Source organism: Schistocerca serialis, chromosome 5, assembly GCF_023864345.2.
Source record: "Schistocerca serialis cubense isolate TAMUIC-IGC-003099 chromosome 5, iqSchSeri2.2, whole genome shotgun sequence".
Classification (NCBI taxonomy): domain Eukaryota; kingdom Metazoa; phylum Arthropoda; class Insecta; order Orthoptera; family Acrididae; genus Schistocerca; species Schistocerca serialis.
The window spans coordinates 564,858,311-564,879,821 of NC_064642.1; the positions used below are offsets into that span (position 1 = coordinate 564,858,311).

A 21,511-nucleotide genomic window follows, 5' to 3' on the forward strand; every position below is an offset into this window, starting at 1 on the left:
AGGTTTGTCAGCAGATAATGCAGTATTTTGTTGAACCTTTTGCTTAATTCAAATGTCCACAGATTCCTCCATTGTTGTCAAAGAAAAGTATGAAGTTTCTAATTTATTTGAATCTGTACCTTGTTCTGCAATCTTAAGTCTGACACTAGTGTCTGAAATGCCTTCAAAATCTATATTAATTCGAGAGAATATTCATTCACTTTTTTTATAATTAGGGCAGACCATTCAAGTACTTCAGACTGTATCTACCATGTTATATTTAAGATAATGGCTCCTAATTCTAATAGATTTCTATTTATTTCTAATTTTTCTTGATGTGAATCAGTAATGTGTTGATCTATCTTGATATTAGTCACATCTAACTTTGCATGTGTCTCAGCAGTAGGTTGTTCAGCTTTAACATCCAGATCATCTATAAACACACATTTAATTTGTTAATTGTTTTAGCCAGAACCTTTAAGTCAAAGCTGGTTTGACCTACCTTGTCATTCATCTCACCTGATCTGGCATTCCATTCAGCCTTTAACTCAATACCTTCAGCATTTAAATCTACTTCTGTTTGTATCTAGTTTGGCTTCTAACTCGTTTGGCTTCTAACTTGTTTGGCTGTTCCTTAAATTGTTCACTCTAATTTGTAAAAAATTCTTTAAACTGCTCCTCCATACCAAGTGAGGTGGTGCAGTGGTTAGAACACTGAATTCACATTTAGGATAATGACAGTTCAAACCCACATAAGCCCATTCTGTTTAGGTTTTCTGTGATTTCCCTAAATCGCTCCAGGCAAATGCCGGGATGGTTCCTTTGAAAGGGAACAGCTAACTTCCTTTGTCGTTCTTCCCTAATCAGATGAGACTGATGACCTCGCTGTCTGGTCTCCTCCCCCAAACAACCCTGCAGATGCTGGGATGGTTCCTTTCTATCTATTGTGTAAGCCATTTGGGGAGAACTCCATCCCTAGAATCTATGGTGTGGATACCTCTTCCCCCCTTCTTTACCCTCTTCCTTTCCCACCATAGTCCTCCTCTGCCCCACTAAGTCACCAGCACGTGTAGCCAGTGCATGTTGTGGGACTGTTATGTACCCATCTGGCTGAGCTCGCTGACAACACAGGGATCACATTTTTTACGTATGCCTAGGAGTAGTTGCTTGTCATTTGGGAGCAATGGTCGCTGTGCCAGACAGCCCTTGCTGTGGCTGGGCTGTGCCCTTGGGGAGAGCCCCTGATCAGTGTGGGTGGTATCAGGGTAGATAATTTGTGTATGAAATGTATTGAGCTTCAAAAAACTGCCCATTCTTCTACAGCCATCTCTTTGGTTGGTAATGGATCATTGCATGCTGCTTCTTACTTGCAGCCTTTCTGTCCCTGGCTATACCGTGGTAGGATGGCCAGGCTCCGTGGCTTCGGATGAAACACTTCCCCACTACCTGATCTACGCTAGGACAGATGGGGACACGTTCACAGCCACGAAGCCATTATTTTTTGTGGAAAATATTGAAGACAAGTTTGCTAAAGTGAAGTCTCTCATTAAGATGCTGTCAGGTTCACTGTTGATCAAAGCTTCTTCTGCTGCTCAGTCTGGAGTCCTTGCTTGAGCTCATCTTGCTGGTGTCCAGGAGCTCATCTTGCTGGTGTCCAGTCTTTGAATATGGTTCTGGGAGTCATTTTTCATAGGGACATCATCTTTCAAACTTATGAGGAACTCCAGGCCAATCTGGAATGATGATGCATTCATTTTGCTCAGCATGTGCAGAAAGGTCATAAGGACAATTGCACTGATACCAATGCTTTATTCTGGCTTTTGAGATAGATAGATACCTTCCAGGAGAAGGTCAAGGTATGTGTCATCGGGGTGATGTGAAGCTGTACGTTCCGCCACCCATGACATGCTTTCACTGCTTGCGTTTCGAACACGTCTTCCTGATGAATTGCGGACCCTCTATGTGGTGAATGTGGACACCCACTCCATGAGTTGTGACAACACACACATTGCCCTTCCCCCCCACCCCCTCCTCCCATGGGGATTCACAACTCTTTTATGGATACGTGCGTAGCGAGCACGAGACTCCGAGCTAGTGTGGCCCTCCTTCCTTTCCGGGATGCATACCTTCCTTTTCCACATCCTCCCCCCCCCCCCCATATCCCCCCCTCCCCCCACCTCCGCCTCTTCCTTTCCCTTTCTCCCACTCTGGGAGTATGTTTAGTGCCTACATCCAGAGACGGACGCTCAAAACAGTATAACAGTCTCTCTTCTTCTTTTTCTCTACTGGCAAGTCTTTGTCCTTCCTTTGTCCTTCTCTTTTCCTTACCTCTTCTCTTTGCCATTTTCTCTGCTGCAGTGTTTGAGACCTCTCTTCTTTCCTTTCCTTTCCTTTGTTCCTCCCTTTCTCTTTTTTCATCCCTGTTCATGTCTGAAGGCCGACCTACCCATTCCCACGCGTAGCCGGTGACGGGGTAACGCGTAATTCCCTGCCCCGGGTAGACAGGTAGGACACGTACGTACCCCCTGGTAACGGCCAGGCCCAGGGAGGGATGATTACCCGAGCTGATACCTTCTGAAAGTGCCGATTGGTCCATCCGTCCATGTCCATTTCTCGGGCGGTGTGACCTGAGGTGTGAACAATCACCTAAGGCAGGAGTGCCCTCAGAGAGGGCCCCCACAAGGAAGGAGCACGCCATCGGGGACGCCGGTAATCATGGGGGATACTTCCGCAATGGTTTCCTCATCATCTACTATGTCTGCTCACAAGCGAAAATTAAACGAGTCTCAGCCACGGACAATTCTTCCATCATTGCCACAGTTCCTTGTTGTTTCTCGGTCGGATGAAGGTCAAGACTTCTCCACAGTCAACCCTTTCATTATTCAGAAAGGTGTCAATGCAATTGCAGGTCATGTAAAGTCTTGCTCCCGATTACCAAATGGCACCTTGTTGTTAGAAACAGTCAGTGCCCTCCAGGCACAAAAATTGCTGTGTACTTCACTCTATACACCTTCCCTGTCCTGGTGGAAGCGCACTGCACTTTAAATTCCTCACATGGGGTCGTTTATACACACTCCCTTGACAGATTGTCCGACGAGGAAATTCAAAATTATCCGTCTGACCAGGGCATCACGGCTGTTCATCGCGTTGACAATGGTTGACAAGAACATCGTTCCAACCCTTACTGTCTTCTTGACATTTGACAGAGTTCAGCTTCCATTGAACATAATAGCGGGCTATGAGATAATTTCCGTTCGCCCTTACATCCCAAACTCTACGTGTTGCTCTCGGTGTCAGAGGTTCAATCATACCAGCCAGTCGTGTTCCAATCCGGCCAAATGTGTTACGTGTGGCAAGGATGCCCATGAGGGTGCTCGTTCACCTCCATCCCCTCGTTGCATCAACTGTATGGGTGACCACACTGCTTCCTCTAGAGGTTGCCCCATTTTTAAAGACGAACGGCTCAGCCAGGAAATCAGAGTGAAGGGAAAGGTATCGACCTTTGCTGCTCGAAAGTTATTTGCCAGTTGAAAGCCCACTGTGCTTCACGCAGGTCAGTACAGCACTGTCCTTGCCTCTCCTTGGCCAACAAAGGAGGCAGCCACGCAGACTTGTGACCTCACCTTTAGTGCCACAGTCGTCAGATCGGCCAGCACAAAGATTGCCCATTCAACCTCCCCATTCTGACCTGCTCATTCTATGGCACAACCTTCATCGGGTTCTGCTAAATCCTGAGCCCCAACATCAGACACCCAGACTTCCAAAAAAGAGCCTAATCGTGAAGATTTTTTACGTACCCCGACTTCACAACCATTGATTCCTCCTTCATCTCAACGTCCTGTTTCCAAGAAGGCTAATAAGAAACCCAGTTCCTCTCCTCCCCCGTCACGGTGTGTCTCATCTACAGCACCACCTGGTGGTAACCGCCCTCGGCCATCTTCTGTGTCGCCGAGGCGCACTGCTGGCGGCCGATCAACCGGCCGATCGCTGGTGGCAGGAGCTGGTCACGATCAACCTATGGATCAGGATCTTCTGCCTTTGGCTGAATGCCGCTCCACGCTGTCGGTCACCGGCTCTGAGCAGTCGCTGAGTTGAGGGCAATCTTGGTCACATACTTCACTTTTCTGTCGACCCCATGTCCATTATCCATTGGAATATCCGCGGCATTCGAGCCAATCGGGATGAATGGTCGATCCTCTTACGATCCTACTCGCCGGTCATCTTCTGTCTTCAGGAAACAAAGCTGCGTCCCCACGATCGCTTTGTTTTCCCCCACTTTCAGTCAGTCCGATTTGATCTCCCCTCTGTTGAAGGCACTCCAGCACATGGAGGACTCATGATTCTTCTCCATGATACTCTCCATTATCACCGAATCCTCTTAAACAGTTCCTTCCAAGCTGTCGCTGTCTGTCTTTCCCTTTCTGGATACACCTTCTCTCTTTGTACTGTATACATTCCATCGCCCACACCAATGGCAAGAGCTGATCTCCTTCATCTTCTTTGTCATTTTCCGCCTCCCTATTTGCTGGTTTGGGACTTCAATGCCCACCACCCGCTTTGGGGATCTCCGCGTCCTTGTCCACACGGCTCACTATTGATAGACATCTTCCACCACACAGATCTTGTTTGCCTCAACACTGGGGGCCCTACATTTTTGTCTGCCTCCACGACAAATTTCTCGCATTTGGACCTATCGGTCGGTACTGTTCTGCTAGCTCTTGCTGATACACTCTCGAGTGACCACTTTCCATGTGTCCTTAGATTGCAGCCGCAACTGCCATATATGCGCCCGAGCCACTGGAAGTTTGCCCAAGCCAATTGGACACTTTTTTCGTCTCTTGCGACATTTGATGACCGTCACTTTCCTAGTGTCGACGCTGAGGTCACTCATATTACAGAAGTTATTCTTACAGTTGCGGAACGTTCAATGCCTCGCACCTCGGATTTGCCCCAGCGTCCCCCAGTTCCTTGGTGGAACAAGGCATGCCGTGACGCAATACGTGAGCGGCGATGTGCTCTTCGTGTTTTTCAGCACCATCTTACTTTGGCCAACTGTATCCGCTATAAGCAGTTCCGTGCACGATGCCGTCGCATCATCCACGATAGCAGGAAGGCAAGCTGGGACTTCTTTACTAGCTCTTTTAACACCTTCACTCCCTCCTCGGAAGTTTGGAGTCGGATTCGACGGTTATCTGGTGCTCCTAGTTTCTCCTCAGTCTCTGGGCTCACTGTCGCTAACGATACATTAGTGGACCCCGTCGCAATTTGTAACTCATTGGGTCAACACTTTGCTGAGATTTCGAGCTCTTCAAATTACCCACCAGCTTTTCTCCCGAAGAGACGTGCAGCGGAAGTGCAACCTCTTGCTTTCTCCTCTCAAAATCGAGAAAGCTGTAATACTGTTTTCTCAATGCGGGAACTCCAACACGTGCTCACTTCTTCTCGCTCTTCCGCCCCAGGACCGGATGGTATCCACATCCAAATGTTGCTGCACTTATCACACCATAGTCTGCGTTACCTCCTTCGCCTTTATAATCGAATTTGGACCGACAGTACTTTTCCCAGAAGATGGCGGGAAGCTATCGTGATTCCTATTCCGAAACCTGGGAAGGACAAACATCTCCCCTCTAGCTATTGCCCCATTTCTCACGCGAGTAGTGTATGTAAGGTTTTCAAGCGTATGGTAAATTGTCGCTTAGCCTGGTGGCTGGAGTCCCGAAGTCTTTTAACACCTGCCCAATGCAGTTTCCGAAAGCATCGTTCTGCAGTTGACCATCTTGTTGCTCTCTCCACTTATATCATGAACAATTTTCTCAGGAAACGCCAAACATTAGCAATATTTTTTGATCTGGAGAGAGCATACGATACCTGTTGGAGGACAGGCATCCTCCACACACTGTTCTCTTGGGGGTTTCGAGGTCGGCTGCCCCTTTTTCTTCGTGAATTTGTGGCAGAGCGCGCATTTAAAGTGCAGGTGAACACTACTTTCTCCCGTACTTTCTCCCAAGAAAATGGGGTACCCCAGGGCTCCATGCTAAGTGTTGTTCTGTTTGCCATTGCCATAAATCCAATTATGGATTGTCTCCTTCCTGATGTCTCGGGCTCCCTCTTTGTGGACTATTTTGCGATCTACTATAGCTCTCAACGGACCAGCCTTCTTGAATGACGTCTTCAAGGATGTCTCGATCGCTTCCACTCTTGGAGCATCGAAACAGGCCCTGTCAACCTTCTGCTCGCGGACATCGCTAAATTCTTGGGTCTTAATGTTTGACAGAAAACTGTGCTGGTCCTCCCATGTTTCCTATGTTTCGGCTCGCTGTCTGCGATCCTCAACACCCTCTGTGTCCTGAATGGTACCTCCTGGGGAGCGGACCGAGTGGTCCTTTTCCACCTATATCGCACCGTAGTGCGCTCGAAATTGGACTATGGAAGCATAGTTTACACCTCTGCTCGGCCATCTATTCTTCGGCATCTCGACTCTGTCCACCACCGTGGATTACGTTTAGTGTCTGGAGCTTTTTACACCAGCCCTGTGGAAAACCTTTATGCTGAGACTGCTGAACCTCCGCTGTCCAATCGGCGAGCTGTCCTTCTGAGCCGTTGTGCTAGCCATCTGTCTTCCATGCCTGCTAATCCGGCCCATGACATTTTTTTTGACACCTCTTTGGATTTAGGGTATGCAGGCCGCCCTTCCTCCCTATTACCACCGGGAGTCCACTTCGGTCAACTGCTACATTCGGTTTCATTTTACTTTCCTAAGACTTTCTTGACAACTTGGGGTACAGCACCACCTTGGCTCCGGCCCCGGACCTGCCTGCTCCATGACCTTTGTCAGTTTGCCAAGGAAGGTACTCCTTCTCTTGTTTATCATCGGGCATTTGTTGCTCTATGTGCACAAATGAAGGATGTCACATTTATTTACACTGATGGCTCAAAAACATCGTTTTGTGTTGGGAGTGCCTATATTGTTGGCGACACCCCAAATCGATTTTGGCTTCCCGACCAGTGTTCGGTTTTTACTGCGGAGCCTTACACCGTTCTCCAGGCTGTCAAATACATCCGTCGCCTTCAGCGGATACAGTATGTTATCTGCTCAGATTCGCTCAGCTCTCTCCTCAGTCTCCAAGCTCTCCACCCTGTCCACCCTCTGGTGCACCGGATTCAGGACTGCCTCCACTTGCTCGGCATCTCTGTGGGATTCCTCTGGATCCCAGGACATGTTGGCATCTGTGGAAATGAGGCGGCCGATATAGTGGCCAAGGCTGCAGTCTCTCTTGTTCAGCCTGCTATTCGCATGATTCCCTTCGCCGATCTACGGAGTGTTTCATTTGTCGTGTTGCTCTTTTATGGCATGCACATTGTTCAACTCTTCCCGATAATAAATTGCGGGATGTGAAAGCTCTTCCCTGTGCTTGGACCTCTTCCTCCCGAACTTGTCGTCGAGAGGAGGTAATTTTAACTAGACTCCGGATAGGGCACTGTCTTTTTAGCCATTGACATCTTTTAAGTGGCGATCCTCCCCCACTCTGTCCCCACTGCTCTCAACTGTGGGCGGTGAGACGCCTTTTACTTGAGTGCCCCTATTTTACTCTGATATGCGCCCGGCTAGAGCTGTCACTTGATATATCTTCCATTCTAGCAGATGACATGCGCTTAGCCGATCACGTTCTCGAGTTTATTAGTGCCAGTGAGATGACGTCAGTCATTTGAAGCTCTTTTTGGGGACAAACAACCCCCTTCTGTAGTGGTTTTTTAAGCTTTCCTTCTGGTTTTAGTTTCCCCACTTTTTGAGTTTCGCTGCCATTGGTGCTGGTTTCCAGTTTTGTTTTTTTACCTTTTCCTAAGTCACAGACCAGGCGCTAATGACCGTAGCAGTTTTGCGCCCTAAAACCATAAATAAAAATTAAAAAATGCCCTTTCTGGGCAATGCTTTTTTGTCTGTTCGGGGGGCTCCTCATTGACCAATTTCATGCAGACCATGAGCTGTGCTTTCTTAGTGCTGGTTCCCCTGCTCATTTTAGTGCTGCATATGGTAGTTTCTCTGCCATAGATCTTTTGTGTTGTCATACCGTCACTCTCCATGCTTACCAGATTTCTCAGCTTATAAGAAAGGAAAGAAGATTCAGGAGTATAAGTCCCTTGATCGTTTGTCTTGGATTGAGGCTCATCAGAAATTTAATTAACTTCACTCACATGTGTCACTCACATCTACTTTTGCCTCTGTTACATTCTTTCCTCCTCCTCCCTTCCTTACTCCAGTCCCATCCCTCTCTCCTCTAACCTTCCCCTGCAGTTTGCATGTCATCCCTTCCATGTGCCTCTCACCCTCCCCGGCTGAAGAAGTGTCCCACTTCTTCGGCGTCCGCCAGTAATGGGGCTCCCTCCCGGGAAGCATCCTTCCCAGTGTTTCTTAGGCCGGAGGCCTGCTACCTTAACTTGGCCATGGGACAAACAGTCTGTGTGCCCCAAGGTCGCCTGCTCTCTTTCAGTTCCAGATCTTGCAGAAGCCTACTTTATCTAGATGCCCTGCTCTCTTCAACCTATGAAAGAGATGACAGAAGAAGAAGAAGAAGAAGAAGAAGAAACAAAATTTCCAGGACAATGCCCCCCCCCCTCCCCAATGCCCTCCAGAATTACCATCTCCCCTCTCACAATTTGAGTCTGACTTCATAAATAAGAGGTCAGCTTTATGGATGTTACCCTGTCCTCATTTGTGGTGGATGTTGACCCAGTGGCATGATTGGCTTTAGCCCATTTGCCTCCCATTTGTATACCTGCTCTGTGTTTATTCAGTGGCACTGTAATGGATACTACCATCGCCTCCCTGAGCTGCAATGCCTTATTGCCTTTTACTCAGCTTGTGTTGTTCTTGAGAAATCTCATTTTACTGATGCTCACTTACCGACCCTTCATGGGTTCCGTGCTTTCTGTTGGAACCGGCTGAGCCATTTGAGGGCCTCTGGTGGCGTTTGCATGTTGATCCTTACAGGTATTGTTAGTACATGGATCCCACTTTGTTCAGCATTGTCAGCAGTTATTGTCTGGATCCATTTGGACTCTGCAGTCATGGTTTGAAATCTCTATCTCCCTCCTGACAGGCCACCTATATCTGCTGCCCTAACTGCCCTCCTTCAGCAATTCCCACCTCCCTTCCTTCTGCGTGTGGTCCCTTCCTCCTGCTTGTGGTTTTTTATTGTTCATCACCCTTTGTGGGCAATGTTTTTTTGTCTGCTCGGGGGGCTCCTCATTGACCAATTTCATGCAGACCATGAGCTGCGCTTTCTTAGTGCTGGTTCTCCTGCTCATTTTAGTGCTGCATATGGTAGTTTCTCTGCCATAGATCTTTTGCTCTCTTCCCCTCTGCTTCTTCGTTCGTTAATCTGGTTGCCAAGTGATGATCCTGTGATAATGACCAGTTCCCATTGATTCTCTCATTCCCTTCCCACCTCCTGATGACCAGGTTACCCAGCTGGGCTTTCCATTATGCTGATTGGTCTCTATATACCTCCCATGTTGTGTTTACACCTTCTTTGTCAGGTTGTATTGATGAATTCATCTGTGATCTGTCTGATAAGATAATCCAGGCCAATGGCATTGCCGTTCCTCACTTGGCAGGCCCAATTTGCTGTTGGCCAGTTCCTTGGTGGAGCAAGGCCATTGCCATCACTATCTGTGATCACCACCACACCTTGCAACATCTTAAGCGGCACCCATCCTCTGCTGGTCTTATTACCTTTAAACATGTTCAGGCCAAAGCACATTACTTAATCAAATAGAGGAAGTGGGTGTGTTGGAGTGCTTTGTCCCTTCTCTAGGTTCTTCTGTCCCTTCACCTTCAGTGTAGGGTACACACAACACCCTCCAAGGTTGTCAGTGGCAGTCTTCCATTCCGGGTCTTGCCTTTCCTGGTGGCCTTTGTACAGAAACGTAAGTTTTTGTGAAATAACTTGCATCCCATTTTGCAACTGCATTACTGTCTGCTTCCTATCCAACCATCTTCCTTCTCCGGAAACAGAGGGCTGAAGCTTCTTTCTTATATTTTACCACTCGTCAGGTGGAATCCTACAGTTAACTTTTTACTGTGCGGGAGCTTCTTCTTGCCCTCTCCTTCTTCCCACAATTCAGCTCCTGGCCCTGATTCCATCAATAACCAATTGCTTCAACACCTCAGCCCTCCACAATGACAATATCTCCTCCAGGTATTTAACCAATTTTGGCTTCAAGGCATTTTCCTCTATCAGTGGCAAGACAGTATTGTGTTTCCTGTGCTTATGCCTGGCAGGTATCTGTTGTCCCTTGATAGTTACTGGCTAATTACCGTGACCAGTGTCCTCTGCAAGTTACTAGAATGGATGGTGGTTCGTCAGCTCTTTGGGTCCTTGAATCTCGGGGCCTCTTATCTCCTTACCAGTGTGGCTTTCGGGAGGGACGGTCTCCGATCAATCATCTGCTTCAATTGGAAACCACAGTTCAGGTCTTTTCTCAGTGCCACCATCTTGTCATAGTTTTCTTTGATCTTCGGAAGGCCTACGACACAGCTTGGTGCCATCACATCCTCCTTATGCCATCTGTCAGGCCCTCTGATTCATTAAATGGTTGTCACCAACCCGTGTTTTGCTATATACAGACTCAATGAGTGGCCTTCAGGCTGTCACTCGGAATTTTTCCCACCACCCCTTGGGCTCTGCCATCCGTGACCTTCTCGCTGATCTTGGTGATGCTGTTTATTCAGTTGACTTCCTTTGGATTCCTTGCCATGTGTGTATCCTGGGTAATAAATTCGTTGTCTGACTAGCTGGTAGGGGCAGCCACATACCCCCCCTTGGGGAGTGAATTTGCAGCTTTACATCAAATCCCTTTTTTCTCAATTGTGAGTCGACTCATGGGAGGCTACCCACCTGTTTAATAAACTTCACGCAATCAAGGGTACTCCCACCACATGATATTCTTCCCTCTGTCTCTGTCGGTAGGAATCTACCATCCTCTGCCATCTTTGTATTGTCCGTACTAGTTTGATCTGTGGCTTTTTACTCCACAACGATTTGTATTTATTGAATAGTATTTAGTTTGATGAATTCTAGACCTTGACTGTGCAAATATCTTGGACTACTTCTTTTCTGCAATTTGTAATATAGCTGGAAGTAAGAGGCCTTAACATAAAGTTCTTGGAAAGAGCTGTGAAGAGTTTCTTTGAGAACTTTTCAATATCTTCTTTGAAAACTGAGTTGTAAACTCTTCTATATAATAGTTTCTTAATACAGGAACATCACACATTCTGTTTTCTCCAGGTCTGACATAAGAATACAAACATCAACTTGGCAGTTCTAAGTATCACCAGAGAATGAATAAATTTAAATTGTTTATTTGTTTTCTTCCATGGCTATCAATATTATGAACTGTGGCTCACGCTCAAGTGCCAATGAGCTTCTCCAAACTGAGGTGACAATCTGTGAAGTGTGCACAAAAACCATGCACATACTTCCTCTTATGAAGTTAATTCAATTGTGATCCCACTTCGAAGACACCGCATTCCCCAAGATGACTCACCATATGCAAAATACATAACAAATCCACAAAACAATTTTGCTCTCCTGAATGTTAGCTTATTGTGTCATTTTATAATTCATGAGTAAGATTCAAATGGTTCAAATGGCTCTGAGCACTATGGGACTTAACATCTGAGGTCATTAGTCCCCTAGAACTTAGAACCACTTAAACCTAACTAACCTAAGGACATCACACACATCCATGCCCGAGGCAGGATTCGAACCTGCGACTGTAGCGGTCGCGCAGTTCCAGACTGAAGAGCCTAAAACTGCTCGGCCACACTGGCCGGTGTGAGTAAGATTCATCAACAAGATAGACATAGGGTTACACATCACTTTTCCAGATTGATATGTAACACAATTGATGCAGAGCCAAAATGCACACAGTAGGATAGGTTTATATGCCAACTAATGCTACATATGGAAAGATGAAGAGATATAATGAATATATAATGATATTAAAGAATTTTTTTTTATAGTTAAGGGAGATGAAAATTAATTGTGACAGGTGAATGGCTTTCAATTGTACAAAAACTGAAGAGAATGAAAAATAGCTGGAGTACATGGACTGATGGAAAGGAATGAAAGATGGAGCTGTTGGACAGAATTTTGCACAGAGCATAATTTATTCCTCACTAACACTTGGTTTAAGAGTCAGGAAAAGATGTTATTTATGTGGAAGAGGCCTTAGGACTCTGGAAGGTTTCATGTTGATTGTATAATGATAAGACAGAGTTTTTTAAATAAGTTTTTAAACTGTAAGATGTTTTCAGAGACGGGCTTGGACACAGTTTGTATTTTGTAGATTATGAAATGAAGATTAAAACTGAAAAAAGTGCAAAAAGTAGGAATTTAAGCAGATGGAACCTGGAAAAACTGAAAGAACCAGAGGTTGTTGAGCTTGTGAGGGAGTGTAAGATAGTGTTGGACTGAAACAGAAAAAGATTACAATAGAAGATGAGATAGTGAAAGCAGCAGATGATCACATAGGTAAAAAGATAAGGCTTATTAGAAATTCTTGAATAACACAGAAGATATCGAATTTAATTGTTGTAAGGAGAAGATATAAAATGTAGCAAATGAAGCAGGTGAAAGGGAACACAAACATTTAAAGAATGAGACTGACAGAAAATGCAATATGGCTAAAGAAGAATGGCTAGATGACATGCATGGATGTAAAAGGATGCAAAACTAAGGGAAAGATAGATGCCACCAATAGGAAGATTAAAGAGACCTTTGGAGAAAAGAGAATCAGCTGCATGAATATCAAGACTGAGATGGTAAGCTAGTACTAAGCAAAGAAAGGAAAGCTGAAAGGTGGAAGGGATATACAGAGGTGTGTATTGGAGGAACAAACTTGAGTTCAGATTGTAGAAGGAAGAAGAAGAAGAAGAAGAAGAAGAAGAAGAAGAGGGTGAAAATGAGATGGGAGATAGGGTACTGTAAGAAGAATTTGACAAACACTGAAAGACCTAATTGGAAACCAGGCCCCTGGAGTAGACAACATTCCCTCAGAATTACTGAGATTTTGGAAACCTGTTCCCATGACAAAACTGCTGCACAAGGTTGCAAGATCTGTGAGCTGAGCAAGAGGATTTGCAGAAATTTATTCAAGAGGACGACTGACAAGAGTCATTAAAATTGCAACTTTTTGTGTATGAGTTGATCATTTTTGAGAAGCTGTAATATTGTCCCACAGCGATCAGAAACCTAAAAGATTTAGCACGATCACAGGAAATCACTTCTAGAAGTGGTTGAGAATTCCGTAATGAATAAAAAACTCTACATTCTAGATGTGATGTCCTTCCAAAGAAGGCAGGTGCTGACAGATTTGAATGTTATCAAACCACCATTTGCAGAATGTTGACACAAATTAGTCATAGAAAAATAGAAAAACTGATAGAAACCAGCCATGGGATTCCAGGAAAATGTAAAAACACGTGAAGCAATACTGATCTTTTGTCTTCTCTTAAAAGATATGTTGAAGAAAAGGAAACATACATTTGTAGCATTAGAGAAAGCTTTTGGGAACGTGAACTTAACTACATAGTTTAAAATTTTGAAAGTAGCAGGGAGGGAATAAAGGGAGCAAAAGGTTATGTACAACTTGTATAGAAACCAGGCTGCAGTTATGAGTTGAACATGAAGTCATTGGGCGTGATGTACAGCTGTAGCCTGTTCCCCACGTTACACAGTCTGTACATTGAGCAAGCAGTAAAGGAAATAAGGAGAAATTTGAAAAGGGAATTAAAGGTCAGAGAGAAAAAATAAAAACTTTGAGGTTTGCTGACAACATTGTAATTTCATCAGAGATGGCAAAGGTCTTGGAAGATATGTTGAAAGATATGGGTAGTGTCTCAAAAGATTGTAAGATGAACATCAGTGAAAGTAAAACAATGGCAGTGGAATGTAGGCCTAGTCAAATTAAGTCAAGTGATACTGATGTAATTAGATTAGGAAATGAGATATTAAAAGTAGTAGATGCGTTTTGCTATTTGGCTGGAATGGAGATGATATAAAATGCAGACTGGCAATAGCAAGAAAGGCATATGTGAAAAAGAGGAATTTATTAACATATAATATCAATGTAAGTCTTTTTTGAAGGTATTTGTCTGGAATGTAACTTTGTACAAGAGTACAACTAGCACTTCAGACAAGAGGATAATAAAAGCTTTTCAGCTGTGATGCTGCAGAAGAATGCTGAAGATTATGTGTAGATTGAATGGCAAGTGAGAAGGCACTAAATCTAATTGAGAAAAAAAGAAATTCATGTCCGAACTTGACTAAAAGAAGGGATCATTGATGGGGGTGGGGGGGTGGGGGGGGAGACTTCCTGAGGCATCAAGGAAAGACAATTTAGTAATGGAGTAAAGTATGGTGGTTACAAATTGTAGAGAGAGACCTAGCCACAGTACAGTAAGCAGGCTCTGATGGATGTTGGTTGCAGTAGTTATTCAGAGATGAAGAGGTTTGTGCAGGACAGGCAAGCATTTTGAGCTATACCAAATCAGTCATCTGACTAAAAAACACAAAAGCAATAAAATCGAACAATAATATGTCAGAAACCAACTTAAGCTCAACCCCACAAAAACACAGATTTGAACTTTCATATCTGCAACATGCATTCGGAGACTCCCAGGGTACATAGAGAGGAATGTTGTTGGGGCACTGGACCTACCCAAAATAGTTGAATGTTACCCTGGGCAGGGTACTTACAAATGGGCAGCACTGCGCCAGCATCAGAATGAAAGCCACTGACGGAATTAATATCTCCATCTTTATACATACTTTGCAAGCCACTGTACAGTGTGTGGTGGAGGGTACCCTGTACCACTACTCATTTCCGTTCTTGTTCCACTTGCAGATAGAGCAAGGGAAAATGTGCCTCCGTATGAGCCCTAATTTATCATATCTTATCTTCATGTTCCTTGTACAAAATGTATGTTAGCAACATTCGAATTTTTCTGCAGTTAGCTTCAAAAGTCAATTCTCTAAATTCTCTCAGTAGTGCTCCTTGAAAAGAATGTCACCTTTTCTCCAGGAATTCCCATTTGAGTTCCTGGACACTTACATGTTCTTCAAACCTACCAGTAACAAACCTAGCAGTCCACCTCGGAATTGTTTTGATGTCTGCCTTTAAATCAACTAGGTACGAATCCCAAACACTTGAGGAGTACTAAAGAACAGGTCGCACTAATGTCCTACATAGCTTCCTTTACAGATGAGCCACACTTTCCCAAAACTCTCCCAATAAATTAATGTCAGCTGTACGCACCTTCCCTACCACAGTCCTCAAGTGCTCGTTGCATTTCATATTGCTCTGCAGTGTTACACCCAGATATTTAAATGATGTGAAGGCATCAAGCGGGATACTAGTAATGCTGTATTCAAACCTTACTGGTTTGTTTTTCCTACTCATCTGCATTAACTTACTTTTTTCTACATTTAACACTAGTTGTCATTCATTACACCAACTAGAAATTTTATCTAAGTCATCTTGTATCATCCTACAGTAGCTCAACTTCAACACATTCCTGTACAGCACAGTGTCATCAGCAAACAGCTACAGATTGCTGCTCACGCTGTCTGCCAGATCATTTATATATATAGAAAATAATAGTGGTCCTATTACATTTCACTTATGATGTACTTGTCTCTGGCAATCACTCACCTTCGAGGACAGTATACTGGGTTCTATTATTTAAGAAGTTTTTGAGCCATTCGCATATCTGGGAACCTATTCCATATGCTCATACCTTCATTAATAGTAGAAATACAGAGTCTGCCTGTTGCTCTTCATCCATATTTCACAGTGTATCATTTGAGAAAAGGGTAAGCTGAGTTTCACAAGAGTGATGCTCTTTAAAACCATGAATATTCATAGACAAGCTTCTCAATCTCAAGGAAATTATATTCGAACTGGGATTATATTCAAGGATTCTGCAGCAAACCAATGTTAGGGATGTTGATGTGTAATTTTTTGGGTCCGTTCTTTTACCCTTCTTATATACAGGAGTCACCTGCATGTTTTTCCAATCACTTGGGATTTTGCGCTGGGCGAGAGATTCACGATAAATCTAAGTTAAGTAAGGTGCCAATGCCACAGAGTACTCTTTGTAAAACTGAATAGGGATTCCATCCAAACCTGGTGACTTATTTGTTTTCAGCTCTTTCAGTTGTTTCTCCTCGCCAAGGATGTTTATTGCTATGTCGTCCATTTGAGAGTGTTTGATGGTTAAATCATGGTATGTTTGTATGATTCTCCTGCATGAATGATAACTTAAATGGGAAATTTAGTACTTTGGCTTTCATTTCACTATCTTAAGCACCACACCAGATTGGTCAAAAAGTGGCTGGATAGAAGCCTTAGACCTACTTAGCAATTTTACATAGGACCAGAATTTTCTCAGGTGTTGGCCGTATCTCTTGCTAAGGTATGTCAGTGGCAGTTGCTGTATGCTTCTTGCATAATTTTTTTCTTAGACATGTGGATCTCTACTAACCTTTGCTTGTCATCATTTGTGCATTCTCTTTTGAACTGAGAGAGCAACTGCCTCTTCTTCCTCACTATTTTCCGAATTTCGTTACTGAACCATGGTGAGTCTTTTCCATTCTTAATCGTTTACCAGGCATAGAGTTTTCCAGACTATGATTTAAATCTATTTAAACTTAAGCTATAATTCCTATACATCCATCTTACTGGAACTAAGTGATGTCAGTTGTGATATATAACCACAAATCCCCATCTGTATACTGATGCTGTCGATAAGGTCCAACTTTTTTGTAGCTACAAGGTCTTAGATATTTACATTGTGTGTGGGCTTTTCTAACTAGCTGCTCAAGGCAGTTTTCCGAAAAACACATTCAAAAGTACTTCACAAGACTGTTTTGTCCGTACCTCTCTGCAATGAATCTCTATTCCTCTCATTCTAAAGACTGTTTTGTCTGTTCCCCTTGACAATGAACCGTATTCCTCTGAGTCTACACTTGATAGGTTGAAGTCACCTCCAATTAATATTGCGTGATCCTGGGTATTTGCACACTACTGGCCATAGACTTTCTTTGAGTGACTCTAGAAATGTCACTGCAGAATTGTGTGGCTGGTAAAAACATCCAACAATTAACTTTGTTCCCTTTGGACCTGTTATACGTGACCAGATAACTTCATTGTCACATGCAACTTTGACCTCGATAGAGACAATACGTTTGTCAACTGCAGTGATCACTCCCTCTCCTGTGGTTTCTAATGTGTCTTTATGATGAATGTTCCATGACTTGATAAATATTTTGGAGCCTTCTACTTTGGGATTTCAGCCAGCCCTCTGTGTCAAGAATAATATGAGTGTGGAACTTTCCTGCAGGGCAGTAAATTTGGGATCTTTGTTATGAATGCTCCTCTGGAAAATTAGGTGCTAAACCACAAGTAGTTAAAACAACAGCACTGGTATACCACTAGTGAATGTGCCTCTCCCATCTGGTACAAATCTACCCAAACTAAGCAGGTTGATGTTGCACTCAGCAAAATTTTGAAAGTTACTAGACCAGTTAAACATTATCATATGGTTGTAATTACACTGCCAACAATTTAGTGGAATATGATACCTGCAAAGAGAGAATGAAGCCCTCCTCATCAGTATAACACCTGCCTTATGGCATTTGACTAGCTGAAACAATCAGAAGAATTAATCTCTGGCCAATTCAAAAATTTGGAAACCTCTCAACAAACTGTAAACAGAAACAAGAAGATCAAAAGTAAATCTTGTAGAATGTGGATACGCAGTACAGTCTGACGCATGTGATTGCAGTGACGTCTAGTCTTCCAAACACATGTATTCCTGCCTTGAGTGCCTCATCCAGTGCGATCTCGAGGACCACTTGTCAGCAATACCCAATCAGTTGGCATTGCTCACTTCTGAAACAAACTAGTCTATCTAATGCACTCTCTTTTGTAACGACCGGTGTGGCCGAGCGGTGCTAGGCACTTGAGTCTGGAACCGCGCGACCGCTACGGTCGCAGGTTCGAATCCTGCCTCGGGCATGGATATGTGTGATGTCCTTAGGTTAGTGAGGTTTAAGTAGTTCTAAGTCTAGGGGACTGATGAGCTCAGATGTTAAGTCCCAAAGTGCTCAGAGTCATTTGAACCATATTGAACACTCTTTTGTAATATATAATTTGCAGTGTCTAATTTGTTTTTTAAGTATCGTAAGTGTAGAACAGTAATGTCAAAAGGACAGCAGGCACATCAAAGAAAAAAAAGGAAAAAAAACTGCTGCTAGATATTATTAGCTGTTGAAGTAAGTTCATCAGGCATAGACAAAACAAAATACATGCACTTTCACACATTCAAAACACACACACATGCTCATTGTCATCTATGATCACTAAGGCTCGATTGTGTCTGAAGTGGGTGGCAGTCTTTGCTGGGGTGATAGTTGGGGTACAGAAATGGCATGAGGGAGAGAAGGGGAGGGGTAACCAGATAAGGGTGAGGGAATATGCTAGTGCTACCTTTGGGAGTGGGGGGGGGGGGGTAGGGTCGTGGGGCTGCTGAGAGGGCTAAAAGGAGATGAAAGAAGTAGAAGAATGGAAATAACTATCCAGGTGCACTGGCATGTGTGGGCTGGGATGGTGACCAGTCACGGTCAGGCCTTGGCAACTGGGAATGACTGTGGCTGTGTGTGTGTGTGTGTGTGTGTGTGTGTGTGTGTGTGTGTGTGTGTGTGTGTGTGTGTGTGTGTGTCTTGTCTTGTCTTGTCTTGTCTTGTCCTGTCTACGTCTAATGAAGCACTTACTCCAGTACCTAAAGATATCTAGCAGCCTTTTTTCGGTGTGCTTGTCTGCCATTCAACTCCTCCTCCAGGTGGTGAGTAGCAATTTTCCTTTTCATATTGTTGTTATTCCATCCAAGATGTGGCATTGTTTGATGTTGATAAGTGTATAACAGTTCTATTGCCATAATGTGTAGTTCTGTTTTATTTTTTAAACTTGTAATTTGATGGTTCTGAGATGAATAAATATTGTTATAGGATCTGAATCTGCAACTTTTGAACTACATAACTGAAAAAGCAGGTCCTGGAGGTGCCAAGTGGGCATGGCTTAGGCTTGGATTACATCACCAGGATCAAGGTAACATTGATGAGGCTATTAACTGCCTACAGTCTGCTGTACGTGCCGACCTGTGTGACAGGTAAGATGAAGGTTGTCTTCTTTTAGCTAATTTCAAGTGAGTAATTTCTTTTACAACATTTAAGATTGATTTTATGCTAATTGCAACATAATAATATTAATTATTATTATTATTTTAAATTTTGTGGTAATAGGTACTGGAATGTTTTTCATGTTGTGAGGGAATTGAGGTTGTGGCACTCCAATTCAACAGGAGTTTATTCTTTAGCTTATGCATCATCAGTGGTATCATCTTCCAGACTAAAACAGTAAAATGTTTAATTTTCTGTTGTATTTGTTGCATTACAAAGCCACAGAGTACTCTTTTCCGGAAAACTTTTTCTTGCTTGCTGTAACAGTTCATTAGCTTGAAAACATTAGTTTCAGAAACATATAATGAAGGCTTTCACAACCAGTTGTCTTAGTTGCTGATGAATCTTCTGGGTTGTAGGGTCGTAGGCCATGAAATCCTTTTGTTCGTAACATTTCATCCAGCCCCCTTTTTTCCATGATATTGAAGTCACTGTCTGATGTCTGGCCAAACAGTAGGCAAAACTAAGTACAACCACAAGCACTTCTGAACAAAACATTAGGAATTAGGAAGAATCTCATGGACCATGACCATATAACCTGGAAGATTCACTAGCAACTATTACATTTGATCAGTTAACCAAGTAGGTTTCCTGTAATAAACAACTTAGTGATATTAATTTTACTTTTTAATATTTTTTTAAAAAAATATTCAATACTAATTTATTTTTGTGTTTTCACATATTTAAGCCATTGTTGGGAGAGTTTAGCTGATGCTTATTATGCAAGAGGATCATATAATGCAGCACTAAAATGTTATGAACATGTTCAGGAGCTGTCTCCTGATGCCTTGTATCCAGCATATCAAATTGCTTCTGTAAAACAAGTAAGCTGGATTTACTTTTTCCTAGAAATGATACTGTCATGTTGGTGCATTAGTTTAATTATTCATAACACTAATAATTGCACTTTTATTTAAATGTAACATACTATATACATGTAACTTACTATGGCTTATCTCATCTCTATTCCAGCTTGTAGGCTCCTTTGTTGAATCTGTGAGTGACTACAGAGCTGTGGTTGCTGCCAATCCAAAGTATGTGCCTGCACTTAAAGGACTGGGTGAAACCTGTTTGCTGTTGGCAAGATCGTACGCATCACAGAAGCTTATTGGTCGTTGTAAGGATTCCTGTCAGGAGGCAGTTGATGCCCTCTCTAGGTAAACACTATTTTCTTTCCTGTTGGAAAACATACATTGAAACCTACAGTTATGGGTAAAGGGATGTAAGGTGAAAGGTTAGGGCCCGTGTACCGTCATGTGTCATTGCCTGTTACTACCTTATTGACCTCTGAAACAGGTAGGCATTTGGTAATCACAATTTCGGTTAACGACAACACAGATTGAGTAAGATATCAGATCTCAGTAATAGGACTTGAATAATAAGAGTTTATGAAATAGCTCTTAATTTAGTTAGAAAGAAACAGGCAGTTCTTCGGTAATAACAGTTTCAGCTAAGTAGAATTGCCAAATAGAAAATAGGCAAGCCTTCAATAATAACAGCTTTAGTTAAGTAAAATTATCAAATGAAAGTAGCCATGCCTTCTTTAATAACAGCTTCAGGTAAGCAAAATTACCAAATAGAAAACAGACAGGCCTTCATTGATAACAGCTTCAGTTAAGCAAAATTATCAAATGCATTTGAATGCCTCCTCAGCAGGGGTACATCAAGAGGCTTATACACAAGGAGCACAACACTACACCAAATAGGAAGACCAAGAAAGGTTAAAATGAGAGAACTGGCCTTCCGAGGCCCTTTTCGTTGGGTACAGACCGGAAAAAGAAATATTAACACAGCAAGGTTAATTACGTGAAAGCAACACTAACTAGCCAAATGATATACCCACATCACTGTAAGATACAACCAGTACAATGATGGTGAAATGCCCGATAGAAAACTAGGCTGCCAAACCCAATTAAATAGCCTCAGTAATTGTAAATTTTGAGACCCAGGCATCTCCTAAGCCTATATTGTCGCAGAAGAAGCTGAGTAGCACAGTCATTGTGATGTAGTGGTTATGATACTAAACTGTTGCATGGAGGTTCACGAGTTCAAAACTCACCTGGACTGTACGATTTTAATTTCTGTATTCGGTTCGAGTACATTCTAGAAGTATCCACAAATGTCAAGCAGCATTGTACTGGAATGTTCTGTAGCTGTATATATACTGTATGTGTTCTGGCTGGAGGCAGTTCGCTCCGTGCTCTTGTATGTGCATGTGCTGAATAAAC

General features: G+C 43.2%; 1 protein-coding gene across 1 annotated transcript in view; it reads left to right on the forward strand.

The window, feature by feature from the left end:
- LOC126481063 (tetratricopeptide repeat protein 37) overlaps window positions 1–21,511 on the forward strand; it is a 158,445-nt gene that overhangs the window by 63,780 nt on the left and 73,154 nt on the right. The window contains exons 9-11 of the mRNA XM_050104546.1: window positions 19,053–19,213; window positions 19,972–20,107; window positions 20,256–20,440. Of these exons, the coding sequence (XP_049960503.1) occupies window positions 19,053–19,213; window positions 19,972–20,107; window positions 20,256–20,440 (482 nt within the window). The remainder of the gene's footprint in view (window positions 1–19,052; window positions 19,214–19,971; window positions 20,108–20,255; window positions 20,441–21,511) is intronic.